Source organism: Alexandromys fortis, unplaced genomic scaffold, assembly GCF_014885135.2.
Source record: "Alexandromys fortis isolate MF-2015 unplaced genomic scaffold, M_Fortis_MF-2015_v1.1 scaffold_6, whole genome shotgun sequence".
NCBI lineage: Eukaryota > Metazoa > Chordata > Mammalia > Rodentia > Cricetidae > Alexandromys > Alexandromys fortis.
In genome coordinates this window covers 11598605-11623437 of record NW_026067902.1, presented here as the reverse complement: position 1 = coordinate 11623437, position 24833 = coordinate 11598605, and the positions used below count along the sequence as shown (strand labels likewise).

General features: G+C 48.9%; 1 protein-coding gene and 1 pseudogene across 1 annotated transcript; one reads left to right on the top strand and one right to left on the bottom strand.

Annotated features, from left to right (window-relative positions):
* Window positions 1-215: 215 nt before the first annotated feature.
* Window positions 216-24338, bottom strand: Mall (mal, T cell differentiation protein like). The gene is made up of 4 exons (XM_050134410.1): window positions 24151-24338; window positions 4931-5098; window positions 3647-3769; window positions 216-1640 (listed from the first exon to the last, which is right to left on the bottom strand). Exons 1-4 carry the CDS (start codon window positions 24256-24258, stop codon window positions 1578-1580), a joined length of 462 nt encoding a protein of 153 aa, XP_049990367.1. The 5' UTR covers window positions 24259-24338; the 3' UTR covers window positions 216-1577.
* Window positions 17489-18931, top strand: LOC126494606 (40S ribosomal protein S7-like; annotated as a pseudogene).
* Window positions 24339-24833: the final 495 nt, after the last annotated feature.

Genomic DNA, 24833 nt, shown 5'->3' with positions numbered 1-24833 from the left:
ATTACTATAACAACACAGAAAAAATAAAAAAAAAAAAAAAAAAAAAAAAAAAAAAAAAAAAAAAAAAAAAAAAAAAAAAAAAAAAAAAAAAAGATGGCTGGGCCAGCTTCCAGCAATATCATATAAAGGTGACAGACTCCATACTTCCCAGTATGCAAACATCTTTTATTTGTACACTGCCATTCAGTAAATATTCAATAGTGAACATCACAGACAGCTGCCAGGCTACAAAACAAGAGAGAAATGTTGACTTTTCAAGATACCAGGGCAATATAAGTGATTGGTAAACAATAGTGAAGCCAGGTTGCACCCCACCCCCTCCCAACACACCCAAATGGAGAAAAGTTAGATTCAGTTAATTCCCTGTTGGTTCTTATTTATTTAGGCAGTCGTGGGGCTGTGTCCTGTCGGCCTGTTGGGCGAGGAAACCCAGCCACGCAGGAGCCTTTGGCAAGGGGCTGAGACCCTCCCAGGTGATGACGCGACAGGGGGCCCCACGGATTCTGGGGTTTACACTTGACCTCATACCTTTTCTTCTCACAAGGTGTGTTCTTAGAAAAATGGCCCCCAAACACAAATGCCCTTCCGTGATGAATCCTGCAAACTGGCCCCACTCAGAGGTTCTTCAGGAAGAGCTGGGGGGTACGTGGAAGTGAGCACAGACCTCCAAATGGGTCCTTTCACAGCCCCCGCTACAGTACAGCAACTGCTTCTTCCTGTTTCCAGGAGGAGCTGGAAGGTAAATCCATGGTTGCCATGTTCCCATCTCCTTCTCTGAAGTCTTTCCTGAAGGATGAGGAAACTTCTGGTCCTTAGGTTGGTCTTTGAAGCTCCATGCAGGTACATTGAGCCCAGAAGTTTCTGAGGGACCTGGTTTAGGCATTAACTGGCTATGTCATTCCCATTCTGACTCCCCAAGCCCAACCGCTTGTTGCTTCCATAAATGCACCCTCTGAGTTGGTTTTATGTACATTTTCTTTGGATCTTTAATGCGGAGGAAGCAGGGGTGGGACGGGATGAAGAAGGCAGAGGGGGACAGCCGCTCCAGGGTAGCAGCAGTAGCTACAAGAGAGGTCTGCATAAGGGTGCTATGTTAGACCTACAGGCCTTCATGGAGCCTTGCTGATCTTAGAAACTAAGATTGACTATTCCTAAACCTATCGTGGGGAGCACCATTGCCGAGACAAGAGATCCTAAACAGGAGTGATGGCAGAGCTGGTATTTTGACTGGTAAGGGGTTCAAAGTTGTTTTTCTAGAAAAGCTGAATTCATGGTAAGGAAACTTCAAGAGGCAGTCATCTTCAAGGCGAAGGGTGGAGGGCGGGGTGGATTTTCAGGGTAGGGGCCAGTCGTCATTGGTGGTGGAACAGTTTCCTCATAGTCACCGTGAGGAGTAAGAGTGTCCAGAGAGAAAAATGCCGAAGTGGGCCTCCGCACACATTCCAGAAAGACGATCTGGTGGGTGGTTTGCTGGACTTGTGTTTATCACCCGGATGGCAAATGGCAAGACCTGCTTTGGGGACAGTCACACACAGCCTCCAGAAAGCGAGTCTCACTGGCTTTGGTTCCTTGGCCCTTCAGTGGTAATAGATGCTGAAGGCGTGTAGGATATAGAGCAGGGTGGTGAGGAAGGCGAAGAACTGGAGAAAGACAGGGAGCGTTAGAGAGGCCAGCGCAGGGCCCACCCAATGCCTCTAGATCCCCCCACCCGGCACTGTGTTCCCTGCACAGCTGAGAGTAGTGAACACTGGGCAGCCACTCCATCCTCTGGGATCCCTCTTTGCATATTGCTAGGGCCCGCATTTTCCATCTGTTCTACCCCGGGACCTTCTCCAGCTGCAACCTGGGCCTCTTCACCTGTCTGTACCTCCCTCCCTCCCCGGGACCTGTGTCTCCCTGAGCCTCTGTGCTCATGCCGATGCTCACTGGCCCTGAACTCCGCTCGGAGCACCTGTCTGCAACTGTCTCAGGTTCTCCTCAAGCTCTTAATGACTCACTCTGCTCTCCTAAAGCCACTAGGTTCAGTCAGCCTAAAGACCTCCATCCTCTCCAGCTACCAGTGATAAAACTGAGCTCCCTCTCACTCCTTCCATCTAACTGTTATGGCCAAAGCCAGCCTCACAGTCTGCTACCTGACTAGCTCTTGGTACAACCCTACCTCCTTTGTGTCGGCCTCCATCATCCCTCACTAGGACTTCTCAGGTCCTCAGTTCATCTCCTGTCTATTCTGCCTCCTCTAGTCTGTTCCAGCAGAGAAACATGACCATGCCTGAAATTGAGCTTAAAATGACACAGTGGCTTTCCTTAGGTGGAGGCCACTCCAGACTCATTGTCCATCCATCCACCCACTCACTCACCCACCCACTCACCCATCCATCCATCCATCCATCCATCCATCCATCCATCCATCCATCCATCCAACAACAAATAGCTTTGAATCGCCTGCTTCAAGAATAGCTTTTGCTACCAAGTGAGCAAGACATGAAAAAGTTCTTGCCCTAAGACATACGTGGTGACACATGCCTTTAATGCTGCACCCAGGTAACTAAGTCAAGAGAATGACAAGTTTGAGGCCAGCCTGGCTACACAGGTGAGACACTGTCACAAATATGAAAATGAGTAAATAAATAATGTCTGCCTCATAGAGGCTGCATTTTTCAGCAAGAAGCCAGGTGAGCAGATCCTCTACAATAGTCAGGTGGGGTAAGACAGGGAGAGTATGGGCGGAGAGAGCAAAGGGGATGCTGGGTAGAGCAGGTCCTCTATAATAGTCAGATGGGATAAGACAGGGAGAGTATGGGTAGAGAGAGCAAAGGGGATGCTGGGTAGAGCAGGTCCTCTACGATAGTCCAGATGGGGATAAGACAGGGAGAGTACGGGACTATGAGTTTAATGAAATCCAAGAGCCTGGACAAAGAGGAAAGGGATCAGGGAGGCTGGAAGGCAGCTGGAAAATGCTGTGGCCTTCCCAGAGGCCCACAGCATTAGTTTGGTACCCTGTTCTTACTCTGGAGACAGTGCCCCCCCCCCAATGCAGCCTTGGCCTCTGGCATGGCGTGGGAGCCTGTGGAAGCCGAAGGGTGACATGGGTCATGTCTTCTTACACTCAAAGTGGAATTGACTTTCTGTCACAAGAGGGTATCATTTCATAGTAGAGAAAGAGACAGGTGGGCTCAGAAGCCCACCTCTTGGGTCCCACCACCTGGGCATCAGGCTTTTTCCACAATTTACTGTGCCCACCTTGCCTTGGCTTCCATTACTTAGCAATGCCATTTCTGTGGACTTCTGTCATTGAAACAAAGGACTAAGAATAGCTGACGGTGCCCAGCAACTCAGGCTCAAGCAAGGCCGCTGGACCTCTCAGCAGATGTCAGTAAGAAAAAGAGAAATGTGGTTCTGTTTGTTTGGGGGGAAAGAATAAAACTCTGAAGACTGTGGGGAGCAAGGCTGAGTGGGACAAATGCCAGATAAGAGGGGGGTCCCTGAAGTTTGGGTGCATGCCCACACATGCACTTTCCCCTCCGCCAGGCTCTTGCAGTTTGACACAGTTGTCCAAAACATGCAGGACAGCGCTGAACTGCACGTAATAAATGCCCTCCATGTGTGCACGTCTGTGCCACTGCCTAGTAGCTGCGCCGCTACTCACTGAAGCTGCAGTGTTGATGTAGTACTCGTTTACGTTATTGGGTTCAGACACGATAGTGGCGTGTGCTTGCAGGACGGCGGCACTCATGTACAGGATGCCTGTGGTTCCATGGTACAGACTGTCCTGGAAATGCAGAGCAGAGGCAGGGGTCAATGAAGGGGAGAGAAGAGTAAACCCAATCCCTACTGCCCTTTCTTTGCCAAGTTCCTCTCTCCCCCTCCCCCAGTGTGTGTGTATGTGTGTGTGTTGGGAGGGGACACAGCCTGCATGTGGAGGTCAGAGGAAAACGTATAGGAGTTGGTGCTCTCTCCCACCATGTGAGTTGCAGGGGTTGAGCACAGGTTCCCGGGCTTGGCAGCAGGCCTGTGGCTGAGCTATCTCCTTAGCCCCTGATTTTAGTTTTGATGTTCTGTGTAATGCCGTCAACACAACAGGAATGTCCTGCAGCAACTAAGATGCTCACTAGCTCTTGAGGGAATGCACCTTGGTTAATCTGCACTTTGCAACCTCTAAGGAAGTGTAGGTCACACATGCCATGTCAGAAATTCCGTCCCCAGTGTACATCTCACCGTGGGAGCATCGGGGCAACAGATGTGTTCCGCTGCACAGGGCTTTGTAGAGATTCAAACGCAGGTCCTCATGCTTACACTTCACCCACCAAGTCATCTCCCAGCCCAGAATTATTTTTAAGAAACAGGACCTTTTTGTGTTGCCCAGACTAGCCTTGAACACCTAGGTTCAATACAGCCTCCTGCCTAGGCTTTCTAAGTTACTGGGAGACTCTAGGTTTACGCTGCCTTTTAGTTGAAGTGTATGAGTGTTTTGTCTACATATGTATATGCCTATACATATTTCTGTGCACCACATGCATATAGTGTCCATGGAGTTCAGAAAAAGGGTGTCAGATCCCCCTAGACCTAGAGTTACAGATGGTTGTGAGCCTCCATGTGGGTGCTGGGAGATAAACCTGGGTCCTCTGCAAGAGCAAGTACTCTTTACTGCTGAGCTCTCTCTCCAGGTACTATTTTTAACTTCAGGAAGGTGTGTACAATCCTAACAAGGAGAGCAGCAGAGGGAAATACACAAGGAAAGATGTACAAATACGTTTTCACTTTGGATTAGTAATCAACACACTAAAATCAGCAGCCTCGGTTTCCTAGGGATCTCGTCCCAGTGGGGTCTTCTCATCCCAGTCCTTTCACTCTGCCTCCCCCGCCCGGAGAAGCCCATTGTCCTTTAGAACTTAGGACACCAGCCCATGAGGTGCTGTCCCCTGGTTCTTACCAAGACTCTCCAGGATGCAAATCGCTTGTAAAACCCCAACAGGTAGGACAACAGGAACATCAGGGAGATGAGGAACGAGGTGAGTGACACGTACAGCACCCATCCATGCAGCAAGGGTCTCGATACATGCGTGGCAGCCACCAGAGTCCAGACCAAGAAGCCAAATACCTGTAAGAGAAAAGCACAGACATGACTTTGCTTGTGCCTTAGTGAAGAGACACCATGGCCGCGGGAACTCTTAGGAAGAAAATGTTTAATTGAGGGGGCTCGCTGACAGTTTAAGAGGTTCAGTGAGTTATCGTCATGGTGGGGAATGTGGCGGCATGCAGCAGAGGAGGTGCTGGAGCTGAGACTGCTACATCTTGCCGGCAACAGGGGATCAACTGACTGGGAGTTATCTTGAGTTTATGAAACCTCAAAGCCTGCCACCACAGTGACACACTTCCCACAGAAGGTGTGGCCCAGGTTAAAGGTGTGCCCTCTAGCTTCAAGGTCTGGATTAAGGTGTGTGTCACCTAGCCTCCTCAAACAAGACCACACCTCCTAATAGTGCCACTCCCTGTGAGTTGATAGGGCCCAACTACATTCAAACTACCACAGTTTGCTCGCGCGCGTGTGTGTGTGTGTGTGTGTGTGTGTGTGTGAGAGAGAGAGAGAACTCCCTTGGCAGAGCTTCCCTGGCTGAAAGCTCAGCTCAGGGTCAGAAGGTGGGTCAAGGAGCTTGCTGTCCAGCCTGACAACCAGACTTGGATCTCTGGAACCCACAGAGGGAACCCACTCTTCCAAGTTGTTCCCTGATCTACACATGTTCACGCATGGCATATATATTGTATGTGTGCACACAGAGGAAGGCTGGCCTCTCTGAATCATGGTCAAGTCCAATCCTGTAAAATTAAGGGTATTAACCAGCCTTGCAAAAGGAGAGACCCCCAGTCAAGTTTGGCCACCCCTTTTAGCCTAAGCAATGTTGATGGGTAATTTTTAAGACCATCTGAACAAGTTGTTAATGCTTAAAATGGACTTTTCACATGAAAAAAAATTACATTTTTTTCTTGAGAAATCCATGGCTCAGTGACTCAGAGCTGACCAGAATAAGTTGTGACTGCATCTTTTAAGGGGACCTAGATGGGCAGGAGAGATGGATCAGAGGGTAACAGCCCTGACTGTTCTTCCTTCCAGAAGCCAGATTTGAGTCCTAGCAGTCACATGGTGGCTCACTATTTGTAACTCCAGTTGCAGGGGATCTGACCCCCTCTTCTGGACTCCTTGGACACCAGAAATGCATGTGACACACAGACACACTTGCAAGCAAAACACCCCTACTTATAAATAAGAGGACCTAGAGTTCTTAGCAAGCCTTGTCCTCTTGGCCAACCCCATGCCACCCTGTGACATACTCCTGTCACTTGCTGCTTCTCCTGCCCACTGAGGGCTTTCCTGGCCTGTGAGCAGCTGGCTGAGGCTCGTCAGGTGATAGTGGCTAATGTTCTGGGATCAGTTGCCAGTGTTCAGTGTAATTCCAGTTTAATAGCCTCTAACTCTGCCCAGGCATTTGCTGTTCCCTTGTCAGTCACACCTCCCTCTTCTTTCTTCAAGAGTCTCCTTTGATCTAAGCTGCACTCAGCTGTAATGGGTGATCCCGGGCTGTGATGGGTGATTCGGGCTATGGTGGATGATCCCAGGCTGTGATGGGTGATCCTGGGCTGTGATGAGTGATCCCGGGCTGTGATGGGTGATCCGGGCTATGGTGGATGATCCCAGGCTGTGGTGGGTGATCCCAGGCTGTGGTTGGAGAGCCAGGGCTGAGAAGGTGCACAACGGAGCTGGAATCTGAGCAACACCCAGACTGTGCTAGCTGTTAGTGGGATTGCCGTGTTGGGCTGTAAAACCAGCGTGTACACCTGGACACACATGAGACCTTAGAGGGCAGTGAGGGTCTGTGTTACTGACTATAATCCCAGGAAAAGGCCTGGAACAAAGCATCTATAAGGGTGAGGGGCATTGGGGTACACTGTCAGAATGAATCTATAAGGAAAGCACCCCCACCTCACACCCAGCAGGAACTTCACAGTTTGTAAAAATCTATCCACTCAAACGGTCTCATCCATTGTGCCCACCTGTGTCAGGCTCACAGTCAGCCAGCCTGTCTCTGTCCCTTTGCCCCCGTTGGAGCTGAAAAGAACTCCCCAACACTGTGGGTCCATACTTTGTCCGTGTGAAGTTAGTCACCATCACTGTCCCTCATGAGAGGGCTGAGGTCTCACAAGCAGTATGGAGTGTAGCCTGCACACGGAGAGGACATTTGTGCAACTGTCCTCTGAACCAGAAGTCACGCTGGGGGCAGGGGAGCTAGCTGTTCCTAGAAAGCGCCAGAGGTCGGTTGGCTAGCGTCACAGCCAGAGCCCTGGTACAGTTAACCTCAGTGGACTCTCAAGCCTGCAGAACCAGGGGGCCCATTTGGACTTTCGTCCTCTGGTTTCCAGCCAAGGAAACTCTGACACCAGTCGAAGACCTCTGAGCTTGGGGAATCTACCCAGATTACACAGATATTTTTTTTTTGAATAGCCCTGTTGTAAAATTGTTTTGCAGAGGAATGTCATTTGGTTTTTACTTCCACACCCCTCTGCCTTCTGAGGAGCAGATGGGATCAGCCCAGTGGTGTTTGGTGTCTCAGCTCTACCCCAAGAAGTCTGGCTGGGAAACTTGACTTTTCAACTCCTATTTAAAAGCTCATATTTACCTTACAGAGTCCGCTGGTCGCCTATGCCGCTCTCCCGTTTTTAGCCCCCATTTTATATTTCCCAAGAGCAGGGCATATTTTTAGCTGGTGTGGTCTGCTCCCTTCCACACGGAAGGACATTATATTGCAGTTAGACTTTAGAGTAAGTGTGCCTCAAGGAAACTCCTGGCAGGGTCTTTTTGTAATGAAGAAAATACACACTCCTCATAGATGCCCTTCCCAAAGGACTAAGCTCAAAGGATCTTTTAAGGTGGTAGGATAGCTCATGCCTTTAATTCCAGCACTCAGGAGGCAGAGACAAATGGATCTCTTTGAGTTTGAGACCAGACTGGTCTACATAGTAAGTTCCAGGAGGGCTAGAGCTGTATACTAAGACTCTATCTCAAAAACAAAAACAAAAACAAAAACAAACAAACAAACAAACAAACAAAAACAGAACCAAAGTCTTGGTCATGAATCTTAGGGGTATAACCCTGTTGCTAGGTGCTGGTGAGATGGTTCAGGGTTAAGAATACACATTGCTCTTGCCGAGGACCTGAGTTCAATTGGACCATGTTGGGTAGCTCATACTTTTGTTACTCTGGTGCTAGGGGCATCCAACACCTCTGGCCTCTGTGGACATTCATAAGCATGTACCTACCTACCTATCTACACATACACATTGGGGGATGCCGAGGAGTGGGTGAGGTGAAGGACTTGAGCCTAGGCATGGTATCATTAGATAGTGAGAAACCCCTAGAGGCTCATGGGCTCAGACCAAGCATGAGACCCTTTAAGCTTCTACTGGATGAAATAACTGCAAGTATTAGCATAAGTTAAGTTGAAATATAAGAATACAAGAGTTCAAAAGAATAGGGTTTTTGGTTTGTTTGTTTATTTTGCCTTTTTTTTTTTTGAGACAGGGTTTCTCTGTGTAACAGCCCTTGCTGTTCTGGAACTCACTGTGTAGACCAGGCTGGCCTCAAACTCAGAGATCCTCCAGCCTCTGCCTCCTGTGTGCTGAGATTAAAGGCATGCATCACCATGCCCAGCTTCAAAAGAATATTTAAAGAAACAAACAAACACATAGACAAACAACTGTGTCACTTTTGAAACATCTTTGCTGTCTTTGAAAACAATGTAATGAATGAAAAGAATCTAAAATATAACACTGTGGTAAAGGACTTCTAATATACGCGGGAGTTGGGATGGGGTTGGGGTGTGGGTTTTGCCTGGCATCATCTATGCCATGGATTCAGTTCCCAATACTGGAAAACAAAACAGAAAACAATAAAATCAAAACAGAAACCCAGAGAAGGTTGGCACACCATAGGGCAGGGTTCTGAGTCCTGCGGGTTCCTGGAACTCTCTGTGGACTCTGAGACAGCTCAGCAGTCTGGGCCCTGGGGATGCTGTCCGATGTGGCCAGGAAAGCTGCACTGTTGGACATTCTCCAAATGATACGGCTGAAACCGAAACTCTCTGCCCATTTCCCTTGTTTCCACTTTGCCCCATTCAGATCTGCACATCACACATCTGGGTTTGCATCCCAGCTCTACCAGGGGATTCTGTAAGCCACCTGTGCCTCTGCTTCCATTAGACAGAGGAGGGGGGTCTCTCTGGTCCCCGCCAGGAAGGCTCTTAGATAAAGTTAACTAGTCTCGCTTTGGCTCGTGGGGAGTCAGATAACCATTAGCCCAGGCAACTGCAACCACTTGAAAGGGCACAAGAGGACCAGAGGAATGTTGCGTGGAAGAGAACCAGAAGAGCCGTGTCCTAGCTGGTCTTTTTGAGGGGTGGGAAGTTTGCAACCAAGGATGGAGATGGGAAATGGGAGGCTGGAAAGCTGGATGAGGGCAAAATTTTTGAGGGGTATAGACCCTTTTCACAGAACAGATGAAAGCCTTTAAAAATGCACTTATATACACACGTGAACACACACAAATTTAAGAGACTCACAGGCCACTTCCCACATGTCCACCTATAACCTGTAAAAGTCCATGTTAAATACCTGATTTTGTTTTTGAGACAGGTTCTTCACGATGTAGCCCTAGCTGTCCTGGAACTTACTATGTAGACCAGGCTGGCCTTGGGTTCACGAGTTCCACCTGCTCTGCTGAGGGCTGGAATTGAAGACCTGGACCACCACAACTGGCAAATATCTGTGTTAGTAGCCATGCTGCTATTTTGGAAACACTGATCAACACATTAAATTAAATTGCTCCGCTCGGTAACTTCACTTCTCAAAATTGTCCTACACGTGGCATGCGTGAACAAAATGAAGAATAGACACGGTTGCTTCTTGCATCTTGGTTAGACACAGAAAAGATAGGAATTGACCCAAATGCTCATCTAGAAGATGCCAATTAAATCAGCTATGCCTGCCAGGGTGGGGCCCTCTGCGGCCTTCAGACAGAAAGAAGTGTTTACTTCCAGAATGGAACAAGACCTAGCAGACAACAGCATGCCCAGCAGGCTCAGACTTACGTGCAACGAGAAGAAAAAGAACGGAGTATTTCTGGACAGAGATTCTGTCTCAGCTTCGGGGAGACCTGGTTAGCTTGAGGAGAGACTTCTCACCCCCTCACCACAACCAGCAGGGGACAGAGTCCTCGCTATGGGAATGTGGCCGTGTTTAAAGTGACCCAGAACATTTTAGGATGTGTTATTTAACACATAAAAAATTAAAAGAACAAGAAGAAAGCAAGTAGGTTGCACGAGGGAGGGTCCTAAGGCGTCCCGGATGAGACCTGCCTTCCCAGGCAATGTAGCGGGAGTGAGTGGTGTTGACAAGGGCCAGTCTCCTTAGAGGTTCAGAGAAGGACTCTCCCTGAGTGATGAGGGCCCCAGGGGGTGGCAGGGATACACAGGTGTCAGATCTGCACAGGGCGGGGCTCCAAGTCAGGGTGGCTTGAGTGTGGGGCAGAAAAAGAGCTGAGAACGGGAGGCACGCAGAAGGCAGAGACATTGGTAGCAGGTTTCTCTGCATAGCCGGGCGGCATTTCAGAGGGCAGGCCCCACTCCGTGCCAGTACCACATTCCTCTCTTTCCTACCTGTCTTAGCTTTCATGACAGATCCCTCCCTTACTTGGTTCTTAGGTGACAACAGGGGACCATGAATTCCCATGAACTGAGAGGAAAAAGCCGAATCAAATGTTGGGCGAGGCTCCCATAACTACAGACAGCACGGGAGGAGTGGCTCCCACAAAGGACTCAGGCAGGCGTCGTCCACAGTGGGAACCCCAACACCCTGAAGGCTCCCTGTGGCACTGTGATGCCTTAGGATGAAGACAGCTCTTGTCCCTTGAGTGAGACTTTGCACACTTGTACACTTTATGCAACCATTGCCGCAGTCCGGCTCCTGATCACAAAGCTCTAACCTCCTGCTTCCTCCTTGGCCAGCTCCAGCAGCCTCCACTCTGCTCCACGCACCTGACAACTCCAGGTACCTTAGACAGAAGAAGTCTTGCAGAATTTCTCTTCTGTGACTGGCTGATTTCACTTAGCATATTTCTTTCGGACTTCGTGTTTAGCATGCACCAACATTTCCCTGTGCTTTAAGGCAGAGTAATGCTCCATTGAATAAAATAGTTCTTGCCTAGTAGTTCGAAGCTTACTATTTCTCGACTTTACTCCATGCAAACGTGACAAGCATCTGGTAGAACCTTTCAGTTTTGCAGTGACAGAACTCCCCAGCCTAGCGCTCTCTGATAAGGCGGCTCCTCTGTCTTCTTCTCAGGCAGCAAGCGAGCCAAGGCTTCCGGACGGCCAGGAGTTCACAGATGGAAACCAGGGACACTCAACAGTGGACCCATGCTGTTAAGTTAGAATGTGCTGAAGGTGGCGTATACTTCGTGCATTTTCAGTCTAAGACAGTGCTCATCAGTGTAAAACTCCCTCGTGAACCAAGAGGCATCAGATCGCTCTTTGCTTATCCTCACATCCGTGCGGGTTGCTTCTACCTCTTGGCTGTTGGGAGTAAGACCGCTACACACAAGGGTATGCCAATATTCCTTCAGGGGAAGAATGAGATGCCATTGGCCCTGGGCTGTGTCAAGCTCTCATCAGTTGGTGCCCTTGCAAAAGACCTGGAGAGCGGCGATCCATCAAACAGGCATTCTTGTCGCTGTGGACATTGCTTGAGGGTTTGTGACATCCAAGCAAAATGCCTCAACTCTAGGGAGATTTTAATGAAAGCAAACAGCAAGAATTGCCGTGGAACGATGAGATTTTAAGCTGTCGGTAAAACCGGTGAGCAGTAAAGGAATTTTTCATCATGTCTTCTTCCTTCCCTGGCACAGTTTTCGTGAACACAGCTTTTCCAGTGCTGGAACAGGAGCCCAGGACTTTGTGCATGCCAGGCTGCACTCTATTACCATGCTATGTACCCAGCCCACCCCCAATGAAAGAGATTTACTTTATTTTTAATTGAGTGCATGTGGGGGGCATAATGTACACATGTGAGTTCAGTACCTGATGAATCCAAAAGACAACAACTGCCCCGGGGCTGGAGTTACAGCAGTTGTGAGCTCCCCAGTGTGTGTCCTGGGGAGAGAATGCCGGTCCTCTGCAAGAGCAACCCAGGTTCTCTTGCTGAGCCATCCCTTCAGACCTCTGATCGCAGTGACTGCCAAGCCTGGCACCTAGTCAGGGAGGAGCATCACAAGCAATGCCAGGCTCCCCAACTTTCAGCAGTACCCTCTTCACTGGAGTTTTCCTTCCTTCCTTCCTTCCTTCCTTCCTTCCTTCCTTCCTTCCTTCCTTCCTTCCTTCCTTCCTTCCTTCCTTCCTTCCTTCTGTCCTTCCTTTTTTTTTTTAATTTTGGATTTTTTGAGACAGGAGTTCTCTTTGTGAGCCCTAGCTGTACTGGAACTTGCTCTGTAGAACAAGCTCACCTCAGACTCAGAGATCTGACTGCCTCTGCCTCCAGAGTCCTGGGATTAAAGGTGTGCGCCACCACACCCAGCTCCAAGGGAGTTTTCAAATGTGGACCCTTTGAAGGTTACGACTTCATGTTAGTGGTTCGTTTTCCAGCATGGAGAAACCAAAGAGACCAGACTGGAAAGTATGGGAGCGCAATGTCCAAGGAAAGGGAAATACCGTTTCCTTACTGTTTCCTGAGTCTTTTGTTTCAAACACACACACACACACACACACACACACACACACACTCCAGTTGCCGCGGAGTCTCTGTGAAGCGCAGTCAGTTGTGGAAGACCATCCTCTGGCGCACCTCCCTGACTCTCAGCCAAGGGCTTTTGCAGTATCCTGCCCTAGCAGGCCTACCCTGGATGGCTCAGCCACACAGCAGGAACCCGTGGATAAGGACTTCGAGGCCAGGGGTGTGAGAGTGGAGGGGTTGATGGGAGGAAATACTGGGACCTGGGTCACAGGGTGGTAAAGAGAACCCCAGCTGAGGGAAAGCCAGAGCCACGGGAGGGGCCCTGGAGGGTGTCCTTTCTACAGGTGTCACCGAATGTGATGGGAAGCAAAGACAAAGGAATCACAGCCAAGATATATGACAACCTGCAGCAAGGAAGAGACTTCTGCCGGCATGTCCGAAGCCCCATCAGTGCATAGGAAGCTGGGATTTTATTCAGAGGACTCACATGTCTTCCTGGGAAGTGGGTCCATTTCCGAGCATGCTCAATTTAAGGTCATAAATGAAAAAGCAAAGAGTAGACACATTCAGGGGTGGTGTTTAGCTCCAAATCTCAGAGAGCGTAGCAAAGATTAAAGTGATGGACAGGAATGTCTCTGAGCATGCTCAGTTAACACCAGAAAGTTTTAGCTGAAAAATAAACAATACTTTGAAAGTGTTTTAACAGAGGTGCCTGACTTGCTTAGTCACTAACACAAGGACTGCACGCAAAGCAGACTCCCACGGATTGGCCCTGGTGGAGGGAGAGGCCCACAGGCAGCACTGGCTTTATTACCAGAGGAGCTGGGTGTTTCTGGGCATGCCTTGCTCACCACAGGCCTCTGTGGATAGCTCTAAGACATTTGTTCCCACAAGGTACTGTGTATACAGCCTAACACCCCGGCTAGGCTTTCTGAAGCCTGTGGTCAGACAGCCATATTTCCTTTATCTCAGGAGGAAAACAGTTCTAAGAGGCCAAGGAACTTCCCCAATGACCTCCGTCAGGACCCCAAAACAACAATCATTGTACGGCACTTCCAGGCTCAATAAATACACACAGGACTCTTGCAAATTCTGAGTCATTCTGCCTTGACTCATAGCAAGAGTATTTTTCTCTTTGTGGCTTTAAGGTTAGCAGGAAATTGCTTGCCCAACCTGCCCAGTCCTTCAGTGAGGCCATTTCTTCTTCTGGCCTCTCCAGATAGTGTGGACAGGAGCCCCATGGGCCTCTGCTCCTGACAGAATAGTCACATAAGGGCACTGTAAGGGCTCTCCAGACCTGGCTGCCAGCCCAGAAAACCTGGAGCAAACTGGCCCACACTTCCTCCCTGCTCTGGGAGCTTCCTGCTCCAGGGCCACACCCTCTCATTCAGACCCAGACTGACCCGAGTTTTATTGATCAAATTGCACAGATTTACAATGTAACATAAAATAGAATGATAAAAACATTCTTATCTATCCAAAGGCTAAAGACACTTTCTTTCGTAATTATTCAAAATAAATTAAAAATAAGATACTGGATGTTAAAGAGGGCTTTTTTTTTCTTCTCCATGTGTGGATTTTAAGAAGTTAAACTTGTCCCTCGTTTAGGGTTTTGTCACCCCCAGGCTCCACACTTAGGCTGATTCCTTCTTGCTCTTTGGTCTAGGCTCTAGGACCAATTTCATGTCTCTTTATAAGTTTCTAGGAAACCCTGGGCTGTGCTGTTGGCACCCACCATCTCTGGGAACCCCGACATCCTTTGTGACAGTTACTTCTTTTTTTCACTTCATCAGGTACTGGGTCCCCAAGCGCTCCCACAATGCACCCCCCAAGACCACCTCAGCTCGGCTGTGACCAGACCTTAGAAGGCAGGGACCAGACTGATGTCACCTCTCCAGAAAGCCTCCCTATCAAGCCCCAGCAAACCTCTTTTACTGCTACCCCTACTTGGTCTCTCTCCTGTGCTTGCTATCAGGACCCTGAGTTTCTGAGGCAGGACTGGGCCCTGAGGCCTTCATGTCCCCAGCATCAGGCTCAAAGTCCAGAGTCAAGCAGTCCCAAGCGGAGATGGCCACCTTGAGCAAGACAGGTCTCCAGGCACACTAGCTAGGCAATGCCGCCTGATACCCTCTGGGCCTGCCACTGTGGCCCAGCTGTGACCTGGCACTTCTTCCAGGAGCCTCGGTCAATTGATGGCACTAGACACTTACTTATTTCATTGTCGCCTACTTTCTGCTCTGCTCCTTCCCAGATCCCTGATATCCTTTAGGGAATGGTTTGGGATTCCGTTTGGCTTTTCATTCCCCACCTGCTTCTTCCTTGGCCCCACATCCTTCCCCATCCTAGGCTGACCCAAAGCCCTGGCATCAAATTGTGCTATTAAAGATGATGGCATTTAAATAATTCGCTTGGGCAGAGAGGGCATCTAGACAGGCAGGGCTTGAGGGCTATAAACGCTGCAGAGGCAGAATCAAAAGGGAAAGCATAGAAAACCCACCCATGGCAGTTTAGACGGGCTTGTCTAAAATAGATCCGAGCACTCTAGGCCAGTGGTTCTCAACTTTCTTAATGCTGTGGCCCTTTAGTACAGTTCTTCATGTTGTGGTGACCCCCAACCATAAATTATTTTCGTTGTTACTTCATAACTGTAGTTTTGTTATTGTTATGAATCACAGTCCTGTGGGTTTTTTTTTAAAGATTTATTTATTAAGCATACGATGTACTGCTGGCAAGGAAGGCACCAGATCTCATTACAGATGGTTGTGAGCCACCATGTGGTTGCTGGGAATTGAACTCAGGACCTCTGGAAGAGCAGCCAGTGCTCTTACCCTCTGAGCTATCTCTCCAGCCCAAGTCCTGTGGTTTTTGATGGTCTTAGACGACCCCTACGTTTCTTCCACAGGTTGAGAACTAGACTCTAGAGTTTAAAGCCTATGACCTCAGGATGGAAAGACCCTGAGGCGCCACTCTGGGGGTCTATCTGGTATTTTGTAAGTGTAGCTGTGGCCAGGCAGTGGGAAATGGGACTCCAGATGGAGAAGGCCCAAGGGGATGCAGTTGCAAGGGTGGCTGGCAGGGATGGAGGATGAAAAAGAAGATGATCAGAGACCAGAGTGTAGCTGGGGGCAAAGGCCAAAGATCTCAGACTCCTCCTTGATCTGGCCTGCTTCTTCCTTTCACGAATCTGGACAACTCTCTAGAAACTCTCCTGACTCTCCTAGCTCTACCATAACTGGGGGAAAAGTCATGTAAGTGAACTGAGTGCCCAGGCTAGCCCTTTTTAGTTTCTTTGTGTAGCCTTGGCTGTCCTGGAACTCACTCTGTAGAGCACAGGCTGGCTGCAAACTCTTGGAGATCTGCCTGCCTCTGTCTCCTGAGTGCCGGGATTAAAGATGTGCGCCACCACTGTCTGGCTAGGGTTGTTCTCAAGTAATACTTTTTCAAAGAGGAACTCTAGATTCTCCAGGTCCCAGATTATTTCCTTCAAGCCAGATATTTGCATTAAATAGTTCTAACCTGCTGGTCTTCCAGAACTGTCCACAGCTGTCTGACTTGTCGCTAATTTAGAGAAAGTTGCCAGTGTTTTAGTTGGATCGTGTGGCCTAGAAGTTTCCAAAAGGTAGGGAAGGTGGTGGGATGCAAAAATGGAACAGGTTGCTTCCTAGTGTGCCTCTGTTTGGTTCCTACTCCTTCATCTTCCTTGGGGCACAGACTTCCTGTGGCATTTTTGCCAAGTTCTGGTGGGGGAGTTGGAGGGAGACTGGTAAGTGAGCCCTTTCTGTGGCTTTTCCCAGTCTTTCCCTTTTTTTCTTTCCAACAGCAGCTGGCTTCACCCCTAGGATCTGATGGGCCCTGCCTGGGTACACACTGTTTCAGGAGAGCCCCTCTGGGCAGCGATGTGAGCATCACAAGTCAAGGGCTCCTTTCAGACTTAAAGCACCTGCTGATATTTCCCTTTTGTTCACCTAATCTAGAGGGGGCAGTGGCTTCTTCCTGGATTGCTTTCTTAACCATGGGGTGCTCTTGGTGTGTGTGTGTGTGTGTGATGTATGCATGCATGTTTGTATTGTGGTGTGTGTGCACACATGCTCTTGTGTGTGCCCATTTGGAAGCCAGATGTTTCACACTGGGACATCTTCCTCAATGGTTTCTTTACTTTTTTCAGATAGTCTCCCTGGTCCTGTAGACCGCTCCTCTGGTTATACTAGCTGGCCAGTGAGCCCCCAGATCTGCCCCCTCAGTGCGGGGGGGGGGGTTACGGGTGCCGCTCAACTTTTGCCTGAGTGCTGAGGATCTGATGGATCTGAACTTGGATCTTCATGCTTTCCCTAATGAACACTTTGCCCCAGGTTCCCTTTGTGTTTCCAGCCACTGTAGAATAGAACCTGGACCTCAAGCTGAGGTCACAGGAGAAGTGACAAAGTCAGGCTGTGAGGAACAGGCTTCATTTTCGCTATTCGCATGAACCAGGGCCACTGGAAGGGGAGCAGGGGACAGCCAAGGACAAAACAAACAAACGAACAAAAACCCCAACTTCTAAGAAAAGCCTCAAATTCCTTCTTGCAGATCCCTTGGTCACTTTCAGTCCTGGCAGGGTTGGCTCTAGCTGGGCTCTTTACAATTTCAAACAATCTCTTAAATGTTGCAAAATGGAGGTGGCGGGGTAGGGGAGCAGACTGGAGTCAAGGTGAAACCAGGAATTTGGGGTGACACAACGATGGGGTGGGGTAGGATAGAATGAACTTCTTGAGGATCTCAGTGTTTCCTCCCTGCCAACAAGGAGCTGAGACACACACAGAAAGGAGAAAATCCGGCATCAAACAGCGGGTTCAGGCCTCCTCCCCTTTTAACTAGCTGGATTTCTAAGAATTTTCTCACCCACTGCTTTTTAATTAGGCAAAAATCTAATTAAAGAGCCGACTAATGAGAAGGGTAAAGTTCAGGTGACCTCCTCAGACTCTGATTCATAAAGCCGTCCCCAGGGACAGCCACTGGGGCCAGCTCTCAGCTTCCATCTTTCAGCTTGCCAAATAGCTCGGGAGTCAACTGATACCACCCAGGCCTTGATATGATGGGTCCTCTGCTCTCAAAGACACTCTCTGCTCTGCAGAGAGAGGCAGGGCTGGCTGCCATGCCCACCCCAGGCTCAGCCCCAGTGCTGGCAGAATCCAGTGCCCACACTCTGCATGCCATGGGAAAATAAGCAGAGGTCTGTTCTCATCTTAAAACCTACTGAGTTCCTTGCCCTCCGAGATTGTTTTTTTTTTTCTTTCCCCTTTTCTTTTGTATTTTTTGGTTTTTTGGAGACAGGGTTTCTTTGTATAGCCTTAACTGTCCTAGAACTCACTCTGTAGAATAGGCTGGCCTCAAACTTACGGGGATCTGCCTGCCTCTGTCTCCTGAGTGCTGGGATTAAAGGCTATACCACCACTGCCCAACTAAGGTTGTTTTCAAGCAGTACTTTCAAATAGGAAATCTAGAGTCTCCACTATACGGAGTAAAACCTCAGCTATGTTAAAGTTTTATGCCATGCTAGTGAGGAAGTGAAAATGTAAAACAAACATTTTCCAGCTCTTTCCAAGCCTGCACTCCGTAAGGACGAGCCGTGTTCAGCTCGAGCGCCAAGATCGTCAAGCCCAATGGTGAGCCGCCGGACGAGTTCAAGTCCGGCTTCTCTCAGGTGCTGCTCAGGACGCAGCTGCGGGAACTCAACAGCACCAGGGCCAAGGAAATGGAAGTTGGTGGTGGCCGGAAAGCCATCATAATTTTTGTACCAGTTCCTCAGCTGAAATCCTTCCAGAAAATCCAAGTCCGGCTGGTTCGTGAATTGGAGAAAAAGTTTAGTGGGAAGCATGTAGTCTTCACCACTCAAAGGAGAATTCTGCCCAAGCCAACTCAGAAAAGCCATATGAAAAATAAGCAAAAGCGCCCCGGAAGCCGCACTCTGACTGCAGTGCGTGATGCCATCCTTGAGGACTTGGTCTTTTCAAGTGAAATTGTGGGCAAGAGGATCCGTGTGAAACCGGAGGCAGCCAGCTCATTTCATTTAGACAAAGCACTGCAGAACAACGTGGAACACAAGGTCGAAGCTTTTTCTGGTGTGTAGGAGCAGCTCACAGGCAAGGATACTAATTTTGAATTCCCAGAGTTTCAGTTGTAAAGAAAATGACTGAATAAAGTGCCATTCATGTTAAGTTGGGAGCATAACCCCAGCCCCTGGCATCCATCCCCACCCCTGGCCTGGGAGTTGCATTGGTCTGGACTCCAAATCCTAGCATGCCAGGTCCTGACCCCTCCCACAAGGTATTTAGGTGGACTCCCAGAGGAGGAACACGTGGATCCAGGTTAAATAAAAGAATTAAATTAAATAATAAACAAAATAAAATAAAAACTATATATAATACATACAGGCAATAAATATACCAACACTGTCTAGTTCATTTGCATTTGACGAATTCAGAGAAAATGCTCCATTTCTGTCCTATCTTGGTGAGTCCAAATTTTTGTACCTAATTTACTTTCTATCATAACTTGCTTTTTGCATCTGTTAAATAATAAAAACTGCAACTATCTAGTCTTCAACTCTCTCAGAGACCCAAGAAGGAAAAAACAACATAAGCCAACAGTAGCTCTATTTGAAACTGGCAAGAACATTCAACATTCAAGGTGGATTAGATTATGGTAATTCCTTGTCATGAAATATTACTCAGCAATGAAAAGGGACAAACTGAATACAGACAACTCAGGTGGACATGGAGGACATTCTGTTTCATGGAACAAGTGAGTCTCAAAAGGTCATATACTGTTCAGTTACACTTATTTATATAACTTGATAGAGCCCTGACTACAAACAATTTTGGGGAGTCCTTAAATTTCTGTGGGTTTTACTGATTTAACTTCAGTAAATTTCCTCTGGTTGCCTTCTGAAAATGCTGATACCTTCAAACCCAAAGCCATAGTCTTTGCTATGACGCACAAGATGTAAATTTACTCCAGCTGTTTTACAGGTACCTGCACGTTCCTGGGAAAAGAGTGTTAAGTCCAACCCACAGGGGTCCCTCCCGATAAGCCAGCCCCATGTACCATCTTCGAGGACACCAACCAGGTGAAAACTTGCAGGCTGACTTTACCCACATGCCCACTCATAAGAACTCTGTTATCCCCTAACTCTTGTAGACACTTTTACAGGATGGATAGAGGCATTTCCCATCTCCAGAGAAACAGCGGAAGTGGTGACTCGGGTATTCCTGAGGAACACATCATCCCTCGATTTGACATGCCTTCCCCCAAGCTCCTGGGACATCAGAGCTGGAACCTCCTCTCCAGGCTCAGGAGGGCACCTATCTAGCAACTGGGACCTGGTTTTCCAAGTTGTCCCAATGAAGGGCATCTCTGCCTTGATGTTTTGTTCATTCACCCCAGTCTCTTTTGTACAACCAAGGCAAATCTCTTTCATTCCTTCTGACAGTCATCTCTCTCCCCATGGCTAGCCCTGTTCATAGGCCTGTGTTAATAATCTATTTTTTTTTCTCCTAGAAACTTGCCTCCTCTACTCCTTCAAGGAACAGATGCCTGAGGTGTCCAGGATGGCAGCTAACTGAATGCTTCTTCATCCATACTTCCAACTGAGCATAAGCTCATGGACTCTTGACTCCTGACTCCCCCTCCCCATGTTGTCCCATGCCCACAGGAAGTATGGAAGTATCCAGACTTGAACCCAGTGCCCATATATCCAAGGAGTCTGGGATGTGGAAACCCCACCTTGGCCCCATTTCTTTCTCTTTCCAGATCCCATCCCTGAGAAAGCCCACCAAGAAGCGGCTCCTCCCTGGAAGGTATTTAAGGCCCCCTCCTGGGAACAGCCCTGAGGTTCCCCTCTTCCCCTGGGACCACCCATGAATGCTTTGCTCAGATTAAAACCTGGACTTTTAGTTTCATTGGCTTATTGCATCAATGGAGTTGCCCGCTACCAGGGGATAGTTTTACTTATAATAATTTTCTTGAACTAAAATATTATCTTGTGGATGTGCTTAACAGACTACTTGGAATAGTGAGAAGGAACGTGAGATGGGTTGGGGAACCCTAGAGAGTAGCAGAAGGGGGCTTTTTGGTGTGATGAGACAGTCCTAAGCCTCGGTTGTTCTCAGACAATCTATGCAGGTAAACTGGAGATCTGTCTTGTCAACCTCAGTTTCCCAGCTTTAAAACAATTCTAGTTGAGAAAGACTGGGTCACTGGGGAGCTGCAGGGACTGCAAGTTTCTATAGAACCACCATTATCACAGAATTAAAGGTTTAAAGTGTGAATTTTAATGCTGAAGATTGGGAAGCAGACCATTTCAGGCAAAGGTCTTTAGAGTAGGCTCGTGGAAGACTAAGCTACCCTAACTTGTCATCTTCAAGAGCCACAAAGAGCCAGAAGTTGTACCTCCTCGACAGCCGGGGTGGCTCATTGCCAGCAGGGAAGACCCCAACTTGTCCAATTGGATCTGACAATGAATCTGCCCACTAGTTCCATGTAGTGCACCAAAGGCAATGACTGGTGGTTGGAGGAGCCATTGTGTGATGTCACCCCAAGCTACCCCACTACAGAATCACTGCACCCTGGTTCTTGGGTACTGTTGTCTGTGCTCTGCAACGGTATCCTGGCCTCCCTGCTTTCCAATCCATTCTAGAGACGTTTGTCTCAGACCAGAATACTAAGCAAGGGTCAGGAGTACTTGGAGCCATGGTGCTGCAATGGATAGCGGAGAAGAAATACATCAGATTACCCGAGTCAAAGAAGGGCCTGAGCCAGACTGGTTCGGTACACATACACGTCTTCCCACCCAGCTTCTGTTCATGGGATCAAAACTTGATCCTCTCCCGCACCTCGTCCCTTCCCTCCCCATCTTCCACCCAGGCACACGTTATTCTGGAGTCCTTGATCGTAGCCGGTGCAAGTAGCATGTACAGAATGATGCACTCAACACACACACACACACACACACAAATACTACCACGCACGCACACACATTCACACTACCACACATTTACACACACAGATGCTGCACTTGCTCTATCTATGAACATGTACATCATACAGGTTTCACACATTTCTGTGTTTTCCAAGTTATCAACAATGAATGAGAATGACTTAATTAAATAAAGAATAATTAAATTAAAATTAGAGCTACCAACTATGTTCATAGCAGCTTTGTTTGTCATAGCCAGAACCTGGAAACAACCTAAGTGCCCCTTGATGGAAGAATGGATAAGAAAAATGTGGTATATTTACACAATGGCGTACTACATAGCAGAAAAAAATAACGACAGCTTGAATTTTGCAGGAAAATGGATGGAACTAGAAAACATTATTTTGAGTGAGGTAACCCAGACACAGAAAGACAATTATCACATGTACTCACTCATAGGTGGTTTTTAAACATAAAGCATAGAAAGCCAGCCTACAAACCACAATCCAAGAGAACTTAGACAACAATGTGGACACTAAGAGAGACTTACATAGATCTAATCTACATGGGAAATAGAAAGTAGAAAAAGACAAGATCTTCTCAGTAAATTGGGAGCATGGGGACCTTGGGGGAGGATTGAAGGGGAAAGGGGAGAGGCAGGGAGGGGAGCAGAGAAAAATGTAGAGCTCAATAAATATCAATTTTAAAATGTACAAAATTTAAAAAAAAGTAAAATTAGAGCTACAGTGAGGAAACATGGGACAAGGCTGCTTGGAAGGGTCCTGTCCGCAATGGACCAGTGCCTTCTCTACACCACCAAGATGAAGGTGGAGGAGCTGCGCTAGACTGAAGGGGAAAGGACAAGCCAGCACCACCAGGAGGTTTAACCTGGCTCCTGGGCCAGAGAAAGGACATCAGTGGGGAAATGAGCAAATATGACGTGAGCAGAGTGCTAATGCTAACTTCCTGGCTTGGGGAGACCTGTGGGGTTCTGAGTGAGACAGACTTCCCGTACTGCGACTGTGTCTTTAGGAGAAATTTGAAATTATTTTGAAATAAGTCAAGAAAATCAAGCCAGTGACAATGCTCTCTTTCCCCTCAGAAGTCCCATGATAGTACTCTCCCAGGACTCCAGCTGCAGGAGGAGGACAGGTGGGGACATCTGTCAGCCCCTCTAGTGCCAGCTCTCTACCTGGCTGCCTTCCCACCTCAGCCCTCCAGCCTTCTGCCAGTGGCAACTCCCAGTGACAGGCTCGGGCCCCTCCCTGACCTGGGACAGACCGCCTCTTCTTGGGGCTGCTGCGTTCTGACTGCACAGGACACAGTCCCAAGCCTCTCTCCAGCCACACAAGCCCCTGGGAGGTAGCCGCCCTTCCGACATTGACGAGCGTGACTAAAAGCATATGCTCAATAAAAAGTGGCAGAGACAGCCTCCATCCTGTCATCCATGTGGCTGTTCCAAAGTAAGGGCCACACCCAGGCCTGGCACACAGAACTCAGGATGTGACCAGCCTGGCAGGATGCCCACGTTTGTGGGGGATTGGAAGAAACCTACCTCTTAGGTGGTGTCTCTGCCAAAGCCGCCCACCTACCTATGGGATCCTGGCCTCCCCTTTCTTGATTGACAAGAATGGCGTTGTTTAACCAATTTGCCTAATGTTCACTCAGTCGGACCCAACTTTCCACTCAGACCAGAAGGATGGAAAAGGTTGGCCACGGGTGCCCATTTTATGTAAACCGTCTTACTCTGAGTTTTCCTCCAGGCCCAGAGGCAGCACTGTCAACTTCAGAGCTAGGAAGAAAAATTCACCCACAGGCAGCTTCGGGGAAGAGGGATGACAGAGGAGCAGAAGGAACCTGTTTTCGACAGAATGCATCGCTGAGCCCAGGCAGGGAATAACGCCCAGTTCTGCCCTGCGTGCGTGCCTGCGAGTGCCCCAGAGTCGGTGACCTGGGCGTTTCAGGAGATTGTTTTATGGGCGATGCTGTCAAGAACTCCTCCAATGCTTAGCGCAAGTAAATCAAAGTTCAAGGTCAGCTGATGGGATTTGAGAAAATCCTGGGAGAATTTCTTTCAGAAGGCCCTTTAGAAAGTCCACTGGTTCTTTGAACTTTAGGGAAGTACAAACAGCTAAGGGGAAAGAAACCAGGTAATAGAATATTCCGAAGGGGCTGGGTAGTCTGGAAGGTGGTTGCACCCACCAAAGTAGCCTGGGGGTGGTTCGTCATCCATCGGGAAGGAGAAAAATTCTCTCAAGACCGACGCAGCCTGCGGGTCAGGAGGACAGTAAGGAAAGTGGGCCCCGGTAGCTAGCTGCCTTTCCCCCATCCGGGGGAGGCGGTGGTGGCGGTCTGACAGTCGCGGTCGCGCAGGAGTGATTCCCAGCCCGCTCCGCCCCTCCCTCCCCGCTGGTGGCGGCACTCACCAGCTCCGGTAGGAAGAAGGCAAAGGGGATGGTGAGGAGCACGGCAACGACCCCCGAGGGCACGGCGGGCGGAGCGTAGGTGGTGGCCTGTGAGTCCGGGGAAGCCATGCTGTTACCTGTGCCAGCACCCTTACCCTTGCTCCGCGGCACTCGCCCGCGCCCGCAGCTGTTCGAGTATCACCTCCCGCCCGTCAGACACACCCATCGGACGAGGGACGTCGCCTGGGAGGGGAAAAGAAAGGTTCCAGAAGAGCAGGTCCTTCTGTGCTCTGTGGCCAGCCTGCTGGGAGAGGGAACAGGACCAGCCTTGCAGAGGCTCTTTTCTAGACTTTCCCTCCTAAAGAACTTTTGAATCCTGGAGACGAGTGACAGCCATGCCCCTGCTGTTCTCTACGCTCAGAGTGCAAGCAGGGTTTCCTGTTTTGCTAAGACAAAGACAATTTGTCGAGGATCCACTTTGTGTAGCCACCCACAGACACCTCTGGAGCGCAGATAGTCCACCACGTGGCTATGTTATACTTTTCCAAGAAAGGAGACTGGGCAGGAAAGAGGTGCAGACAAGATCACAGAGTGGTCACTCAGTTTGCCTTTCCCCCCTCCTCAGGGACTTGGTGTTGCCCCATCCGAATCCCTCCCTCTTTGGGGTCCTACTCTTGCTGTCTTCCTAGTGGAGCGAGGACCCA